Source organism: Paramisgurnus dabryanus, chromosome 14 (assembly GCF_030506205.2).
Source record: "Paramisgurnus dabryanus chromosome 14, PD_genome_1.1, whole genome shotgun sequence".
Classification (NCBI taxonomy): Eukaryota; Metazoa; Chordata; class Actinopteri; order Cypriniformes; family Cobitidae; genus Paramisgurnus; species Paramisgurnus dabryanus.
In genome coordinates, this window is record NC_133350.1 from 21,430,672 (window position 1) to 21,449,349 (window position 18,678).

The window sequence follows — 18,678 nt, forward strand, 5'->3', positions numbered from 1 at the left end:
ACACCACAGAAATGCTCCAATTGACTTACTTAAATCGCTCTGATCTAGAGGTCCTCAGCATCAGAAAGATAAACAAGCCCACCTCCATGTTTAGGGAAAGAGATACCACTTTATCAATCATCACAAAAAATCCCTGCAGGACACAAAACGTTTACTTTGATACCATCCACTACAATGTATCGCGATTTGAAACAGGCAAAGGATCTGGTTTAGGACCAATAAACATGGACCTTCCGGATACAATAATAAACAACCAACCTTTGGATCGGAAGCTGAAACTACAAAAATGACACCGAAAGCCAAAAAGGACACGAAGCCACTGAAGAACCTGGAAAAGGGAAAAGCACAGGGATCGTTGAGACCTAGGAATTATTGCGATTTATCAAAGCCAGTGTTTTTTATGCACCAAAAGCCTTTTCTATTAGCAGAGTAAAGGAATATGCTGGATGCGTGAGCAGTGACGGGCTGTAAAAGCTTAAAGAAATGGTGTGTGAAATGATCTGCCAGAGCTGAATCCAGAGTTTACCGTCTGCGGTGCTGTAAGCTCTGGGCTAATGTCCTCCATCGTGAGCTATGGGGCAATAGTCTTGAAGTGAATCTCACCATCCATTCTGCATTCTCCATCCAGTGTGTGCTGACCAGACCATCGACTGAAAGCAAAGACGAAGACGACGACTCGTGAAATTTGCACTGCAGTCATCTGACAGCTACATTTGAAACTATTACATAACGCTCTATAGAGGACAACTTTTGGGCGTTTGTAGGATCAACAATCATTTACTAGAGATTTCACATTCTAGTATGTAGCTGATTTAATATTATATATAAATAGCATGACTAGAAAGACAACATTTTTGTATCATGTTCAAATAAAAAAATGCACTTTTAACACAAGATTTGACTGTCTGTGAAATCCAGGTTAAAGTCTCATAAATTTTTTCATAATGATTTAAATCTCTGATATGATTTAACTATAGCAAGGTTATATTTTCACACAATGTTGTTTACATCATTTAGGGTGATTTTATGATGATTTTTCAATCAGTAGCAACATATTGATAATTAAGATAAAATTCAGAGAATATAAATACAGCTGAGGCTTTAACATAAAATGTGATATGCGATAATTTGCTGCATCATGTAAAATATGTAACAATTAAATGTTGACAGGCTGTTAAATTATTAAAAAATAATGCACACCCAAGATGGTTGTGCAACACGACACGAAGTGCAGTTACACTGGGGGTGTGCATTATTTTCAAATAATTTAAAGGACCGCAGTCCATTATTCCGATTATAGCACTGTACCGCAGACATTGCCATGTTTGTTATTTTAAGACATTTGACAGGTCAGGTGTGCGTTTATCGAAAGTTTATGGATGGATCATTTCACCACCAAGTAGAATAAAGCTTTTAACAGCCCTGTGGTATAAGATTATGCTTTAAGTTTGTAAAACCAACTTAAATTTAAAAAAACATATATACATATATATATACACATTTTTTATTGGTGAAAAAAACTATTAAAAACTTCATAGCACTATGAGATTTAATTTAAAGCATTAAGGGGCGGCTTCCCAGACAAGTTTCAGATTAATCATGTCTTAGTTATATTATGATATGTAAGTAGTTTTTATAAATATACCTTATAAAAAACTATTCTGGTGTGCATCTTGAGACATAACAATGGCACTAATATATGTTAACTCATTCCCCGCCAGCCATATTTTCAAAATTTGCCCGCCAGCATTTTTTGTGATTTTCACAAACGTTTCACAAAATGCTTTCAAGAAAATTTTTCTTCTTATAATATATAAACATACAAATATATCAAATGAAAAAATAGACCCTCTACTTTCAAACAAATAATAAACAAACAAACAAAACGGGAAAAAAACTTTCAACCTATTTATATTTTTTTATCTGCTTATAAACTCTTAAATAGCCTATGGGTATTTTTCTTAAAAAATATTTTTTTTTAACAAAAAGCTGAAATAATAGCATTTTTTTTTAGAGATCAGATTCAGTTTTTAAATAATTAACTTAAATTTTTTGCTTCAGTTTTTTATAAATTGGGTAAACTATGGTTTATCTTAATTGAAGAAATAACTCGTCAATGGCGGGGAAAGAGTTAAGATATGTCAGTACAAGGTGTTTTTAAGGCACCTCAAACATGCTTTTTAGTCTGGGACTAGGATAAGCCCATCTGGGACCCCCCCCCCCCCCTTAGAGATATAAATTAAATTAAATGAAAAAAGACTAAATTAGGAGATAGGAGAAATAATTATATTTCAGTAGAAAAATGTTTCATGAGTAATTTAAGAGCTCAGATGCGATAGTGATATTAGCATGTATTACACGTTTATCAAATACTTTAACTTCAAATCAGCTAAATCCCATTCAAAGGTTTGTTTGGGAAATAAAAAAATAAAACAAAAATGCTTATTTAAAAGAAACAGGGTTCCCACACTTTAACTTCAAATTCAAGGACCTTTCAAGGACTTTCCAGGACCAATACCCTCCTTTTTTATGATATTATCCTACACTATACAGGGAATAATATGGATTTTTTTCCAGAAAACTTCTTGCATAAAATAGATTCAAGCACTTTCAATGACCTGTATCTATGTATGTATATTTTCAAAAACTTCACAGGGCCTTGAATCCCCCCCAACTTCACAAACTTTCAAGGATTTCAAGGACCGTGGGAACCCTGAAGAAAACGTGTCAGACGCACTTAGTGTCAGACAGTTTTGCTTCTGAGCTCCTCAAATTCACTTAAATAAATAAAATGCTGGGATTGCTCCCATGGATTGTAATAACCCAGCAGTTGGGTTGAAACCCAGTAATTTTGAACCCAGCTAGTGATGTTAAAAACATCACCTTGCAAACATTTTGTCCTCGCAACAGATTGTTCTTTAACACAGCAACTCTTTATTGTTGAAGTTATTTCTCTCCGACCTTCATGTCACAGTAAAACTAATCGTACCTTTCTCTATCTGTACCACAATACTGTTTCACACTATCAACCATTAAGCAGATGCAGTATTGTGATCAGTCAGAATAAACAGATGGAATATGTCACATGCAGCCCACTCTAATGTGTAACAAAGCCTATTTGAATTCATAGCCTGGTGAGCTATGGGTTGTACATAATTCACACTGACACCTTCTGCTGAGAGCTTTGCTGGACTGAGCCCAGATCCAGGCTTCAGTCCCTGTGAAAGATGCAGCAGTCAGTATAAAAGAGCCAAAAGCAGTTTGAGTCAAGACTGGAGATGAATAACCTCCGACTGGGGTCTCGGTCCTGTGTAGGGCACGGTGACAATTGTGTGTTAAACGTGAAAGCAGATTTCTTGCATGTAAATACATTTTAGTAAACATAAAATTTTAATAAGACCTTATATATGTTTCATTTTGTCTCTGTTATTTCTAAAATACAATGAAATCAAACTTACTTGTGTGCTTCATGGCGGTGCCCATCACGAGGAAGCTGACGCTTATACTGATGGTGATGAAGATTTGGATCAGCATTGCCACCCAGGAGAACCGTCTGTACCTCTGCGTTATGATCTGATGAAAATGCAAACGTGTCTTAAATCATAAATTAATCTGCTATGAAATTATACACACAAGAATGAACAGAAAATGCTGCATTGAGGAAGCTGTTATAGCAGCAGTTCACCACCAGAGGTCATGATTTCTCTTTTCTTAATATATTGAATTTAGTGGACGGCTGAACGAAGCTGCAAGCAGTTAATCTTCACTGTGATGTGCATAGGTTTGATTAAATAAGTGAAATAGAGAGATCCAAAGAAGAAGATCAAAACAGCCTGGATTTAAAAAACATATGATTCGGTAACTAAAACAGGTCTCCCCTTGGCTGAGTCTGCTTCCTTTCAAGGTTTCTCCCTCCACTAGCTCAGCACGTATTAAGTTTATTCTTAGCCACGGTTGACTTTGACTGGTTCACTGGGGACCTAAAACCTCAAGGCGTAAAACAATAGATATATATTTTGAAAAAGCAATAAAAATGACTGCGTGAATTTATAAGGCCCATGGGTCCATGAGATCCTGGATGAGGTCTTTGGCTGCCCTTAGGGTGAATGAAATGATAAATAATAAATGCAGAACAGGAGTATTTACACTTTGTGTTTCTCAACTGGATTCTCGATTGGGGATAGACATAAATATAAATAACCAAATGTATATCCAGTAAATGTAATTTACTTTATTAGATGCAAATGCCATTTTCTTTGGACTCCCGTTAGAAAAAAAAATGTATGCATGTGCTATCCATGTATATAAAAAAAACATAAATATTAAATATCCGTACCAACCCATTAACATTTAAAGACCCCTGACCTGTGTTGAAGGAAAGCAGATTGTGTGCTGGAGGTCACGTGTATTGTACAGGTTGCTCAAAGTTTTAAAGGTCAACGCTGCCTTAAACAGATCATTATGGCATTTTTGGGCAAAAAAATACTTTAAGCCAGGGCAAAAGCTGTGCTCAGGAGCACTTTGAGCTCTGGATAAAGGCATTGCACACTTACTTTGATTGGAAAATTCCTCTTCTCCATTAATAAATCAGGACTGAACTCCAAACAGCCTCTTTGTGGGCTTAAATATTTGGTCTTCTTCAGCAAGTAAAGTCTCTTTGTGTTTTATTCTGATTCGTGCCTGTGTGTGAGCGCGCTGATCTTTTGGCGGTTCTGACTCATATCTGACATTTCAATTTTTCAGCCCTGTCTGAGGAATCTCAGCGTGGCACATCATCCCTGCGCTCTTTCTTTTCCTCGACCCTGAGATGGAAATATTTTGGTATGTTTGATCGGATATCACACGTCTGACTCCTCTTGCTCACTCTATTGTGATAAGCAATCTCTATAGGGAAGGTGACTATGACAAATCACATATTCGTGATGGCTACTAGGGCTGGATGATACTGTATACGCTTTTAAAGGTGCTTCGAATTCTTTTTGATGGTATGGTTCCGTAAGGAACCTGAAGAACCTTTCTGTTTCACAAAAGCTTTGTGGACTATAGCTATTCCATTAAAGATTTTACAAAAATAATGCCACAGCTGCACAATCTTAAATTGATGAAAGTCACAATCTGATGGTGAGAGTCGCCACTGTCCCTCGCGAGGTCTATTCCTCAGAAAAAGTCCATGAAAATCGCTCTGGAAAAGTTTTGAGGGTCCGGTCAGTCTAACACAAAGAGCAATGGTGTGGTGTAGGAAGCCAAAAGTCCACAGAGAGGAGACTCAACGCCTCACTGCCTCTAAATTAGATCACAAATTCTCGTCAGTGGCAGCGTCTCACCGCTGGCTCCTCAGGCGAACAACTGTGCATTACTGTTTAATACTTTCCCCTCTGTTCTCCTGCCACCAAACGCTCTTGCGTACTGGAATTAAAGCCCATTTACAGCAAAATAAAAGAGTTGGATGTTAATAAGGTGGCAAAACCAGGGAGGAATTTTATAGCTGACATTTTAGCAGGGACACTGTCTGTGAGTAGGTCAGACATATTTAAAGAAACACTAATTGTCATACACACACATTTTTGTTGTTCCAAACTAGAGCTGCACGGTTTTTTTTTACTTGCTAAATAATACAATATACAATGTGATACGATAATGATTTAAAATTGTAAAATCAATATAATATTTTCAAAAATTAAAGGTAACAAATATACTTATAATCAGCGCTAAAAAGAACCTTGAAAAATATATATATTATAATGTTTCACCAATCAGAGCATACACAAGCACTATGATGTGCCAGTTTCTTTGTTAAAACTCTCTACATTTTCACTTTTAAAGTTACTTAAATAATTCAAATATTGAAAACTATTGCAATATGCAAATATGTGATATTTCAATAATTTCTATATATTGTACTGGCATAGCAAATTTCTTTTCTATTTTCTTTTTTATGGCTTAAATATGCGCAAGAATGAAGAAGCTACTGATAACATTTTTTAGCAACTCTCTGTAAAAAGTGAAAGTTGAATTAACTTAAAATATTTAAGTTTTTTTCAACTTACTTTTTTCACTTAAACTCTTTCACCGCCAGCGTTTTAAAAAAAGTTGCCAGCCAGCGCCAGCGTTTTTCATGATTTTCACAAAAGTTTAATGTCTTCCAGAAAATGTTCTTCTTCAAATATATAAACATACAATATACCAAATGAAAGAACAGACCCTCTGCTTTAAAAAAAAAAAAAAACGTTTCATCCTACCTTCAGTAGTTCTTTTGTAATCAGCTTTTGAATATGGGTAGGTTTCTGCAAAAACACCACATTTTGAGCAAAAAGCAAAGATAATTCAATTTTTGTGACGGACTTTTGATAGAGATCCCATTCAGAGCGATCTTTAAAACAGACACGGACATGCAGCAGCTTGCCATAGGGCAATACTTCCGGGTTTAAAAAGTTGCGGTATTGCGGAAAGACGGAAAAACTCGTCATTGGCGGGGAAGCGTTTTCTCTTGATTGACGAGATATCTCGTCAATGGCGGGGAAAGAGTTAAGTGAAAAAAACTTTAATATTTTTAAAGTATTTTATATTTTAAAATTAGGGTTTTAATTGGTAACACCTACAGTAAACATTTTAACCTTTCCAACCAAAACTTTTCACTTAAAGCAAGAAAATTAATGTGAAAAAAAATCTATTTATAGGTGTTACCAATTGAAGTTGTTTTTTTAAAAAGTGCATCTATTTCATTGCTAAAAACATTTTTTTTTTGTGTATATGGTATAATATAATATGTTTGTGTGGTTTATGGTTAAAAACGCATTCTTTTCCACATACCGTACATTTTTGTAACTCCAGATTTCACCCTCTTCCTGAAAGCACGGATTTGAAAAGCTCTGTGTCCCTGATTGGCCAGCTAATCTGTATGTTGTGATTGGCCTGAATACCTCTGAGGTCAGCCAGAAATGTGACGCTGATTACAATGTTTGAAAGATTCGGTCACAATGCAATGCTAACAGGAGTTAACTTACAGGTTGAGTCCAAGCGGGAGGAATTATGATAATGTCATTCTTGTCTACATCACCAATCCCAGGAAATAAACTGTTGCCTACAATCCGTGTGTTTGTTGTAGTCCAAGAAAAGAGATTTAAGCTGGAGACAATAACTCACGTCATCGTTTACTTTGAGGTTTGTACTCTTTGCATATCATTAACATGCACTAATACACACCTACCAACCAAAGGAAATGTAAAATCAACGATTGGACAATTGGTGCTTAAAGTTAATTCAACTTTCACTTTTTACAGTGTAATGGCTTAGATTTTGATATTTTCATTTTACTTAACTTTTGTGGGCCTTTCAAAGATACTCTGAAGAACAGAAAATTTTGCATTTTGAAAAATTTACTAAATGTCCTTTTGTGCTCCACAGGAGTCAAATGGGTGTGGAATAACTATGTAGTGTGCAAACAATGACAAAACTTAAATTTTCATGTTTATCATTCTTTTAAATTCACACAAACGTCTAAAGACAAATGTGTGAGTGCCGTTATCAGGTTTCTTTAGATTTATACATAGGCACCTGTAAACTGAGCCAATGATGGATGATTTGCTAGGGCTGTTATCTCTAAATCCACTGTTATAATTCAATGTGACTGTTAAAATCTAGCTTGCCAAAATCCTATCCGAAACGTATGTAAATAAAGCATCACAATACAATTGAGATGCATACAATTTGTGCGCTTATCTACTTTAGGTACATTTTTGAAGTTCATGAAAGAAATACAACATCGCCGCATCATAAATTTGGGATGTTTCCATGCGAATTAGCATTCTAAAGTTTCTCATCATCTCACCCCTGAGAGAACGAGAGACTTTATTTAGATCCTGGATGCGGCACATATGAAATTGTCAGTTTGATACACGGCACCTCAGACAAGCGCATGAAAAGTGGTTGTGTACGTATAAATAGAAACAAGCATTCAGATCCACTACAAGGCCGTCGCAACCGAGCTTCTAAAGTGTAAACGTATCTGATATTCTCAGAGTTTTCTCTGTAAACTTTCCTTGCAAAGTTACTTTGTGAGTTCAGAAACCACAGGCCTTCCACAGATCTTTTAGCGCGATAAACTGTCAAGTTTCAAACAGCATGGCTTGAGTTGGCACATACATTTCATTTATTTTTAATTTGTGCGTCTTTTAATGAATATAGTCTTTAAACTGTCTCTTAAATCCTTTAATAAACATCCTCACTTAAACCTTAAAGCTTAACTTTTCTCTTTTTTAACAAACTTGCATTGGTTGTGAACTCCTGGGGCTCTGAATTGAGTGGACTGTAAGACATGCGGACCACCACAGCAGCACTTACTACCATAACATCTAAGACTTTTCAAGAATATAACAAAAGGTCTATGAGAAATTCAAATAATAGTGAAGATAACATCCGTGATGTATCAGCATCACATCAATTGAATGCATTTTGCAGACTAAAAATAGCCGTGACTTGTTGCCTTTCTGATCTCGACATGACTTAAAGAAAGAAAATGCCACCCCGTCGGCCTTGGTAGACAAAAATGTCACCGGCAGCTAGACAAATCAAACCTACTTTCCTAACAAACACGAGATAACCTTTAGATTAAGAAAACACCTACTGTTGACAGAAACCTTTATCATTAATCACACTGTTTGAAATTTCCATTAAAGAGTCATTTTATATGTCAACCATTCTTATCACTTCTGTTGAAACACATTAAAATGACATCTTAAAGGTTCCTGTTTGGAGGCAAACCCAAGGTCGGTTCGCGGCGAGCTTTGAACAGATAGAGAGGTTTTGATTGATGGCATTTCTAAAGTCAGAGCCAGCTCATCATTATGTTAATCATCTCTAAGACAAAAGATCTTTTGCATTGATCCTCCGTTCAAACATGGTGGATACTGATTGGACAAATTGAAACTTTAGACGTGAAAGTTTAGCTAAGAGGTCTTCAGGTTTCTTGGCTGTTTTCATTGGAGACTACATTGAATTGAGAAGTGCCAGGCTGTTAAATTATGCAATGAGTCCAACAAAATCCCACAGCAATTCCCATGAATTCGTACAAATCACATTAATACGTTTCTGTAATACAGTGCATATAAAAAGTCTACACACCCCTGTTAAAATTGCAGGTTTTTGTGATGTAAAAAATGAAACCAAGATGAAACACGTTGGATCCTGTTCCACCTTTATTCTGAAATTTTTATTTCAGAGGATTTGAAAGTTTTTCAATATTTTACTATGTTCTTACCTCAACTTAGATGAATAAAAATGAGAACTATATTGTTTGGCAGAAGAGCACTTAGTTTGCAGCACTTCGACCTCGGGTGCAGTAATATTGATGAAAGTTTGAGCGAGAGGGGGAGTAGTCAGGAGTGATGATGTTACTGCGCGCCGAGGTCGAAGTGCTGAAACTAAGTGCTCTTCCACCATACAATATAGTTCTCATTTTTATCCCTTAAAAAATCACTATGTTTTATTTTGTACCACCATACTTACTCGTGTAACCATGTAACAGTCTTTAAATAGGGAAAACATAGAAGTGTTTGGTGGCTTCTAAATTCATCCTGGTTTGGATCCTAAGGAATGAATGGGGCTAGGCTAAATGCTAACACATTCACGAGGCGCTGTACAAAGATTAAGTGCACGCATTGAAAAAAGATAGGTATGTATTCATTCGTCTGAGTTGAGGTAAGAACATAGTAAAATATTGACAAACTGTGGTGTTTTCCTTTAAAGTGAATAACAATAAGAATCATTATTGTGTGAAAAAATGCCAAGTAAAAATTGTACAATTACCAGCTTGCACAAGTGTGCACACCCCTAAACCAACGCTTATTTAAAATCACAACATGCAATCTTAAAGGTAGGGTTTCACATTTTGAAAAATGCTAACGATACCACCCTCCAGTCATTTTCAAAATAACCAACATAAACAACTGGTTTACATCAGAATTAGTTTAAGCACACTTTCGGTTGTGTAGACGTAGTAACTATATCGTTACGCTAATCCGTAAACGAACACAAATTTCATAAGCAACACAATGTTTCATCAAAGTAGAATATCTGAATCCATCTCAATACAAACATATCGCGTACCTACCTTACCAAAATAAACAGTGCAACGACCCTTTCATACCCTTTGCCTCCTGTAGGTGTTTGCATCTCGTGGTAAAGCAGTAAAGTTACCGATGTTAATTTGGTTTTTTTTTCTAATTACGCTTTACGTATGAGGGACAAAAATGGAAACGTCCGTTCAGACCGAAATCTATGATTGGTTAAAAACGTTTTGGTCCTACGCCTTTCACAGATGACATAAATTTCTACAAATACATTTCAACAACTTAACACAGTGATTGCTATCAGGATGTGAGGAGAATTTTAACCAGCATAACTAAAAATGTTTCAGGATCAAATGTGTTACCCCTACCTTTAATGAGTTTCTCACATCTTGACTTTGCAATATTTTGCCATTTGTCCTTGCAAAAGCATTCTAACTCTGTCAAATTGGTTGGGTGTCTCCTGTGCACAGCCCTCTTCAAATCACCCCATAGATTTTTGATGGGATTTAATCTGAACTCTGGCTTGGCCATTCCAAAACCTTGATCTTGTTTTGGTGAAGCCATTTCTTTGGTGTTTGGAGGTATGCTTTGTGTTGTTGTCATGCTAAAAGGTAAAATTCCTCTTCAGCTTAAGTATTTTGGCAGAAGCCTTGAGGTTTTGGGCCAAAACTGACAGGTATTTGGTGCTATTCATTATTCCATCCACATTGATTAAAGCCCAAGTTTCAGCTAAAGAAAAGCAGCTGCAAAGCCTAATGCTGCCACCTCCATGCTTTACTGTGTGTGTGGTGTTCTCCTGGTTTTTTGCACCAAACATAGTTTTTGGTATTACGGTCAAAGTTTAACTTTGGTCTCATTGGACTATAATACATTATTCCATATGGTTTTGGGAGATTGAAATGTTCTTTTTTACAAACTTTAGATGGTTTCGGATGTGTTTTTTTGTTGTTAAAACGGTTCATAACCCAAAGAAAGATTTTGAGAGATTTTTGTCACATGCAGGGAGCAACCAGTAATTGCCGGATATTGTTGCAATTCTTTTAATCAGTCCCTCCAGAAGAACGTGATTATGCGATCACATGATTCAATGCATAATTAGCCAAAGTCCGCATATTTATGCGGGGGCCGCATTTTATACATACGTCGCACTTTCACCGCATAAATTGCAGATTTTTGCGGGGCTTGCGTGATTTCATAATCCCCGCATTTTCGTAGCGAAAAGTCATATATATCTTTGCAGAAAGTTGAAAAATTTTGCATTTACTTTACACATACGCAGCCATGTCCCCTGTTGTCATGGGAATGTTAGGAAGTGATGTATTTACGCAATGTGAACATCAATGAAAAGCTGCAAAAAGTGCAAACAAGTTTTGCAAGTTCACACAGTTTTTGCAAGTTCCCCCAATTTTGGCAAGTTATTTACTTGCAGTGAATTGGGGAAAGTTACTTTTAAAAGTAATGCATTACAATATTAAGTTACTCCCCAAAAGAAGGAACTAATTGCTAATTGAGTTACTTTTCATGCACTGTAAAAAATACTTTTCTGCCTTAAATATTTTGTTAAATCAACTCAGATTTACAAGTCATGTCAACAGAGATGAGTTGTCACAACTTATAAAATATAGTTGAAAAAAGTCAACTTAATTTTATATGTTACAACAACTCACCTGTAGTTATAACAACTCATCTCTAGTCAAGATAAATAATAGTAAGTTGAAATGACTGATGAAAACATTTTAAGGCAGCAAAGTATTTTTTACAGTGTGGAAAGTACGCTTAAGTTACTTTTTAGTTACTTTTGCGTTACTTTTTCTTGGCTGAGGCTTGATCTCTTTCAGGCCTTGCAGGTGTTTTTATGACTGTAAAGTTCTGCATTCAGAAATTGCATATTTCATTACAAAAATATCGAGCTCTAGCCTGCCATCTCAATTTCTGACTCAAACTGTTCCCACACAGGCGTGTACGCATAGAGTGCATTATGTGACTATATTTAGTTTAATTCAGTACAGATTTTTTTTTATCAAATTAATTAAACTAAAAAAGTAACTCAAATATTGTGTACATTTAAAAAGTAATGCATACTTTAGAAAAGTAATATTATTACGTAATGCACGTTACTTGTAATGCGTTACCCCAACACTGTTCACTTGAATATATAGGTTGCAATTTAACAAACAGGTTCTGACATGAATCATCTTGGTTTAATTTCTAAAATCACAAAAAATTGCAATTTTTACAGGGGTGTGTAGACTTTTTGTATGCACTGTATCTACGTTTTTAGTACGATAATATAATTGTACATTTCATATGATCTCATGTTTTAGTTTTGTCTCAGTGACGCTCGGTTTAAGCAAAAGAAAAATGTTTTTTAAAAATTAGCCACATTATTAAAAAATTTAAGGATTCCCAGGAGATCAGACTGAACTTGCGAAACTTCAGCAAGCAATTTTGCATTGAAGACTTCTAATAATCATCCAAACTCAGCCCAGACATCTAGGCAAAAACAAGGCTTTATTTAGATGTCCAACCATAGCCCAAACATAAATGAAATAAATAAATAAATAAAACACACATTGAAATCACTGTTGACTTTGCTCACAGTAATATCATACAACCCGCAAGTTGTTTTGGCAAAAATGACATGTAAACAAATTCAAGGATATTTTGGCTAGAAGTGGGCTAATTGGACACACACCCTTTGAAGTCCACTATAAAAGATATCTGAAGCATTTTCTCAATTTAAAATGAACAGACCCACAATATTAAAACCCACATTTACACTACACAACATTTGAAAACTGTGGCTGCTAGTTTAACAAACATCATAACCACTGAACACATCTACAAACTGATGCCATTGCAACTTGCACGTGCGAAGCCCGTACAGTTATTTCCATTTAAAACACACACGTATTCAACAAATGGATGAATAAAAACAACCCAAGGAAGACACACAAGCCTGTTGGAGGCTCTCCAGCAGGTGCAGCGAAACTACAGAGCATTTTCATCATCACCCAAGAGAAAGTCACCCAACAGAGAGAACCTCAAAAGAAAGACTAACAACGTAATGCTAAACAGCCACGCGTCTCCCAACCGCCCGGAGCAGAGCCTGAATAATTGATGCATCGCCTTGAATGTCAAGACCCTGCGAAATCTCCGTACTTGTTTCGTGATCAATGAGAAGGCCCATATTTCCTGACACCCAACTTATCATGTTTACATTAAGAGTCTCGGCTACGGCTAATGCTGTTTGATGTTGCTCAGCAAAATCATCTGTTTCAATGGATGCTTCTGAATTAAGGAGCTCCACTTCCAGGCTGGAAATGTAAAGTGGTCAATGCAAACCATTCACATGTATATTCCCCCTAGTACGCACGCTGCATGACCCCGCCGCAGGCTGCATTATCTGCCAACGCAAGCAAAAGGACTGGAATTATACAGAAGCCGTGGCACAGGAGGTACTGTACACCCCAGGGATTTCAGACCATTTCAATTTGTTAGCTGCTTCTGGAAAAGCCAACTATTAAATTGAAAAACAATGATTCGGTAAACAATTTCATCACTGCACTGTAGCATCATGTTTTTCATCTGTTTAACTCCTCTTCTACTAACAGCATGAATTTTCTATGTTTATGCTTGTTTTAGCAACTCAAATGTTTCATTTTCTTTACACATTTGAATATCCATGACTATATAAAAGTGATCCTTTGCTTGTGTATTTGCAGAAGATATTTTTTGGGGAAAATTTAGGCTCGCCAGCTTTCATTGACCAGCTTTTCAACCTTCTGTAAGGACATCATTGTTATGCCTTGTCAGGCATTTTCCAACGAGTTAAACTTCCCTTTCTATCCAAATGCCATTGTGTTCTCCTCACTGTATGCTCTCCATCAGGTTTTCCTGTCGTAACCGTGCCGTCATCATTTTCAACCTCAGCTGTAGGGATTCATTGGCTCAGCACTCTCATCTGCATAATCCTCCCCTATATTGTGTAGCTCAAGACAGATGAGCTCTTTAAATGACATCAATCTCAAAGCTGTCCGGCACTGACTCACCTACATTACCTGTTATTAGCCTTCGAGAGCTTGTCTGTTAACCGGCATGCAAATGAGCTCATCACTTTCATCCTCAACCTCAAGAGCAGGATTACAGGCCAGCCGATCCGCTGTTCTCCCAACGTCTCGCAAAGGGAATCTAATGTATTCCTTATGATGAAGACCACAGAGTCTCCACTTGCTTCAAAAGACTTCTGCTATACGGATATAAAAGCTTTAGCGCAAGTTATACCAGTAAGACGTTTTGAAACACTTGACTGAAATTTTAACTATGATCTTAACTCTTTCCCCGCCATTGAGGAGTTAACTCGTCAATTAAGAGAAAACGATTCCAATGATGAGTATTTCCCACTTTCCGCAATACCGCTATTATCCACCAGGTCTTCCGCAACTTAGAAATCCCGGAAGTATCGCCCTAGGGCAAACTGCTGTATGTCCGTGTAAGTTTTGAGGATCACTCTGTATCTGATCTCAATTAAAAGTCGTTTGTTTTTGAAGAAACCTACCCATATTTGAGAGGTGATAAAAGAGAGCTAAAGAAGGTAAGGTGAAACTTTTTTGTTTGAAAGCAGAGCGTCTGTTATTATGTATGCTTATATATTTTAAGAAGAACATTTTCAGAAATTAATACATTTTTTGTGAAAATCATGAAAAATGCTGTGGCTGGCTGGCAACTATTTAAAAAAAGCTGGCAGGGAAAGAGTTAAAAATCTTTTAATCTAAAAGTTTATGATTAAATGCTTGACATTACTGCCATAGACAAAAATATAAATAGTTTATAAAATAGTTATTAGAAAACAAAAATGTTATTAGAAATATTATTTTTGAAATAGGTGACTGAATATTAAAGGGCACCTATTATGCAAAATCCACTTTTACAAGGTGTTTGGACATAATGTGTGTAGGCAGTGTGAAAAAACAACCACCCTACGATGAAAAAATATACTTTGTCCTTGTTTTTTAATACCAATTAATCCAAAGCAGTCTCATTAAACATGCTTTTTTGATTTTCTTATCAATGTGGGGTCACGTTGATTAAGCCCCGCCCACTTACAGTCCTGCATTACCGTAGTTTTCATCCTCAGCTAGTTGTACTCTGTCCACTAGATACTATTTTCTCAGACTGTATTAATCAGATCTACTTTAACTTAAAGCTCTCACTGTCTGTTTGTGAGGAGCTCATTTGCATTTAAAGGTACAGACATTAAAACGGCACATTTTTGCTCCCACCTAAAAAGGGGCATTTTGGAAATGCTATAATACATTTTCTGTGGGGTATTTTGGGCTGAAACTTTACAGACACATTCTGAGCACACCTGAGACTTAAAGGGATAGTTCACACAAAAAATGAAAATTCTGTCATCATTTTCTGACTCTCATGTTGTTACAAACCTGTATACATTTCTTGTTCTGATAAACACAAAGGAAGATATTTTAAGAAATGCTTGTAACCAAAACGTGGACCCCATTCACTTCCATAGTATGAAAAAACAATACAATAGGACTCACAAATCATGTTCCTGGACAGTGTTGGGGGTAACACATTACAAGTAATGTGCATTACGTAATAATATTACTTTTCTGAAGTAACGAGTAAAGTAACGCATTACTTTATAAATGTACACATTAATATTTAAGTTACTTATGCAAGTTACTTTTCAGTTTAATTAATTAGATGCAAAAAAAAAACAATGTACTGCATTAAACGGAACATATTAACGTAGAATTACACACTCTATACGTGAACAGTTTCAGTCAGAAATGGAGATGGTAGACCAGAGCTTGACATTTTTCAGTCATAAAAAACACCTGCAAAAGTAAGAAAAAGTAACGCAAAAGTAACGTAAGCATTACTTTCCATGAAAAGTAACTAAGTAATGCAATTAATAATAATTAATAATGTACATTACTTTTAAAAGTTACTTTCCCCAACACTGTTCCTGGATGACTTGTTGAAATAAAGTTGTATAACCACTACATACTAAAATAAGCTCACAATGTGGGTTGATAGCAGCAACAACACCTCCCATACAGATTGAATGTTTTCTCAAAAATTGTACCACATTAAAGAAAATCTTTTTCTTCATAGCAATATTTCTGGTTACTTAGTTTCCAAAAATTGACCACTGATGTGAATCTGTGCAGTAATCATTTCTACATCCTGGCGGATAGAAAACATCATAAATAATGGATAGATAATTGTGAAAATAGATTTTCCACATTCCCTTTTGCATCAAAATTTGCCTCATCTTCAGCCTCAACTCTCATATGATTTATCTTCTTCCAATGCTATTGGATTGTAAACCGTTTTCTCCATAAGAAACAACTCTTTTTTTTCTAATTCGTTCAATATCACCATCGATTAAATTCTCCGTACAATGTCCATCCTCTAGAAATGTTCACCTTTCCTTTACTGTACAGAGGGCCCTTTGCCTTATCAAATTTATAATCCGTCTCTGTGTCCAAAGGTGTCACCGTATCAATATCTGGCCCCTCTCGCTGCTGTCCTCTAATATTTCATCTCTACCGATGTCTATTCATATTTCTTCTCCCTTTCACCTTAAACCCAATTATAAAGCTGGCCGGTCAGGTCTCTCACATCTATTCATTTAAACTGACATCTCCCCACAATGTGTTCCCCTGGACTTTGGCATTTGACGCCGGAGATGAATAATAAATGGATCTCAGCTGTTTTAAGCTTTGCACAAATGGCTCTGACAAATATTGACCCACAGTAATACAGAGAGAATTCTTAACACATCCTGATTGGCAGACGCACGCTTTCCATAACAGTCCTATAACTGAAAAATAACTGTTGGTGGTTGAAATAATATCTCAAGCTCTCTAAACTATGCACAGGAAAGATAAATTAAATATGTGAGAAGGTTAAACACTAATGGTATGTTGGTACAAAATGAATCTCCTCAAACACCGCACGGCTCCAATTGAACGCTCTCTGAGTGCAGATATTTAGTGGTGTTGAATTTCACTATAACTCTTATTGGAATTGACTTTTTGATTTAGGGAGCAATTAGAGCTTATGATGATTAAAACGCTTTCTACCTTCAGCATGACTTTGAGATTTAACTTGTTTTTCCAACACCTGTTTCTCAGACTGAAAACAACAAAGCCATCTCAAGGCACCAGAGACCATTCGTTTGCAGCATAAAAACTCTTTTAGCTATGAGATAAAAACGCTCAAAGCAGGACTTCTACAGGGATCTGGCAACCGTTAAATCTTCGTTTGGGAAAATAAAATGATAAAATTGATTTAAAACTATCCTAATAGCTCCATTTAGATGAACGTAATAGCAAATTGTATACTATGTATAAAACATAACATATCAAGACTTCACTGTACAATAAGTTAAACTAATCTTAACCGTCAATACAACCGACAGATACATTAGTCTCTAATAACCTGTGAGAACAGAGCATGTTCATTAAATCTCCAGCGTGAGATAATTGTGTGCCGTTTCTGTGCCGGCTTATCTGCTCTTAAATCCAATTCTGACCATAGATGTGATGTGCCACAGCCATCTGTTCTGACTCACTTCATCATTCAAGCATAACACACAACACCATATTAAAAGCGAGAGAAATCATCTGAATATCTGTGGTGCATTTCAGGTAACCACCCACACCACCACCTCCTCTGTATATGTGCTGCTATTGGAGATTTGTGACTCTCCCAGTATTAGCCTTCAGTAAATCTGTGAAACAATATGAGAACATTCTTCGCAAAAAAAGTTTTAAGCTGCATTATCCTGACTTAACCTTAAAGAGATACCCCAGCCATATATCAAAATTACCTCATGATTTACTCACACACAAGCCATAGTTATTTAATGTCCTTGTTCTTCCGAGCTTACAACAGTAAACTCTGACTTTAAAGTCCAAAAAGTGCATCCATCCTTCACATAAGTAATCCAAATGGCTTCAAGGGGTTAATAACTGTCTTTTGCGGGTGATTTTTTTGAGAAAAATATCCATATTTTATTTTAGCTTCTGGTAATGGCGCCATCTTGGAATCACGCACAATGTACACATGGCAACCAAAATGTTAAAACTCTCACATACTGTAAAAGGCGTGAGTCCAAGATGGTGTCATTACCGGAAGCTAGTTAATATAGTTTATAAAGTTTGAAATATGGATATTTTTCCTACAAATTGCATTGAAGACCTTTATTAACCCATTAGAGTCATGTGTATTACTTCTATGAAGGATGAATGCACTTTTTTGAGGTTTAAAGTCAGAAGTTGATCCCTTTATTTCTACCATTTTCTCCCTTTATAAAGCTTGGAAGAGCAAGTGCATTTACTAAAATAACTCCAAATATGTTTGTCTGAAAGATGATGGACATGAGTATCTACTGTAGGATGACTTGATGGTGAGTAAATCATGAGGTAATTTTGATATTTGGCTGGAGATCCTCTTTAAGGCCTGTTTAACTATAAAGATAATCATATTAACATTTACAACAACATAATGTTTGTCTTAAGCTTGTGCAGGTTTTACATTTTAAATGTGTGGGAGATTTAAATTCGAATGAGTTTTG

At 36.1% G+C, this 18,678-nt stretch overlaps 1 protein-coding gene across 3 annotated transcripts in view; it reads right to left on the reverse strand.

Annotated features, from left to right (window-relative positions):
• LOC135719045 (uncharacterized) overlaps nucleotides 1-18,678 on the reverse strand; it is a 122,380-nt gene that overhangs the window by 2,623 nt on the left and 101,079 nt on the right. For 2 of the 3 annotated variants that reach the window (XM_065241552.1, XM_065241551.1), the window contains exons 14-17: nucleotides 3,459-3,573; nucleotides 527-650; nucleotides 259-328; nucleotides 30-133 (exon numbers count right to left, since the gene is read on the reverse strand). In XM_065241552.1, coding sequence (XP_065097624.1) covers nucleotides 30-133; nucleotides 259-328; nucleotides 527-650; nucleotides 3,459-3,573 — 413 coding nt within the window. The remainder of the gene's footprint in view (nucleotides 1-29; nucleotides 134-258; nucleotides 329-526; nucleotides 651-3,458; nucleotides 3,574-18,678) is intronic. The other variant, XR_010521002.2, reaches the window with a different exon arrangement.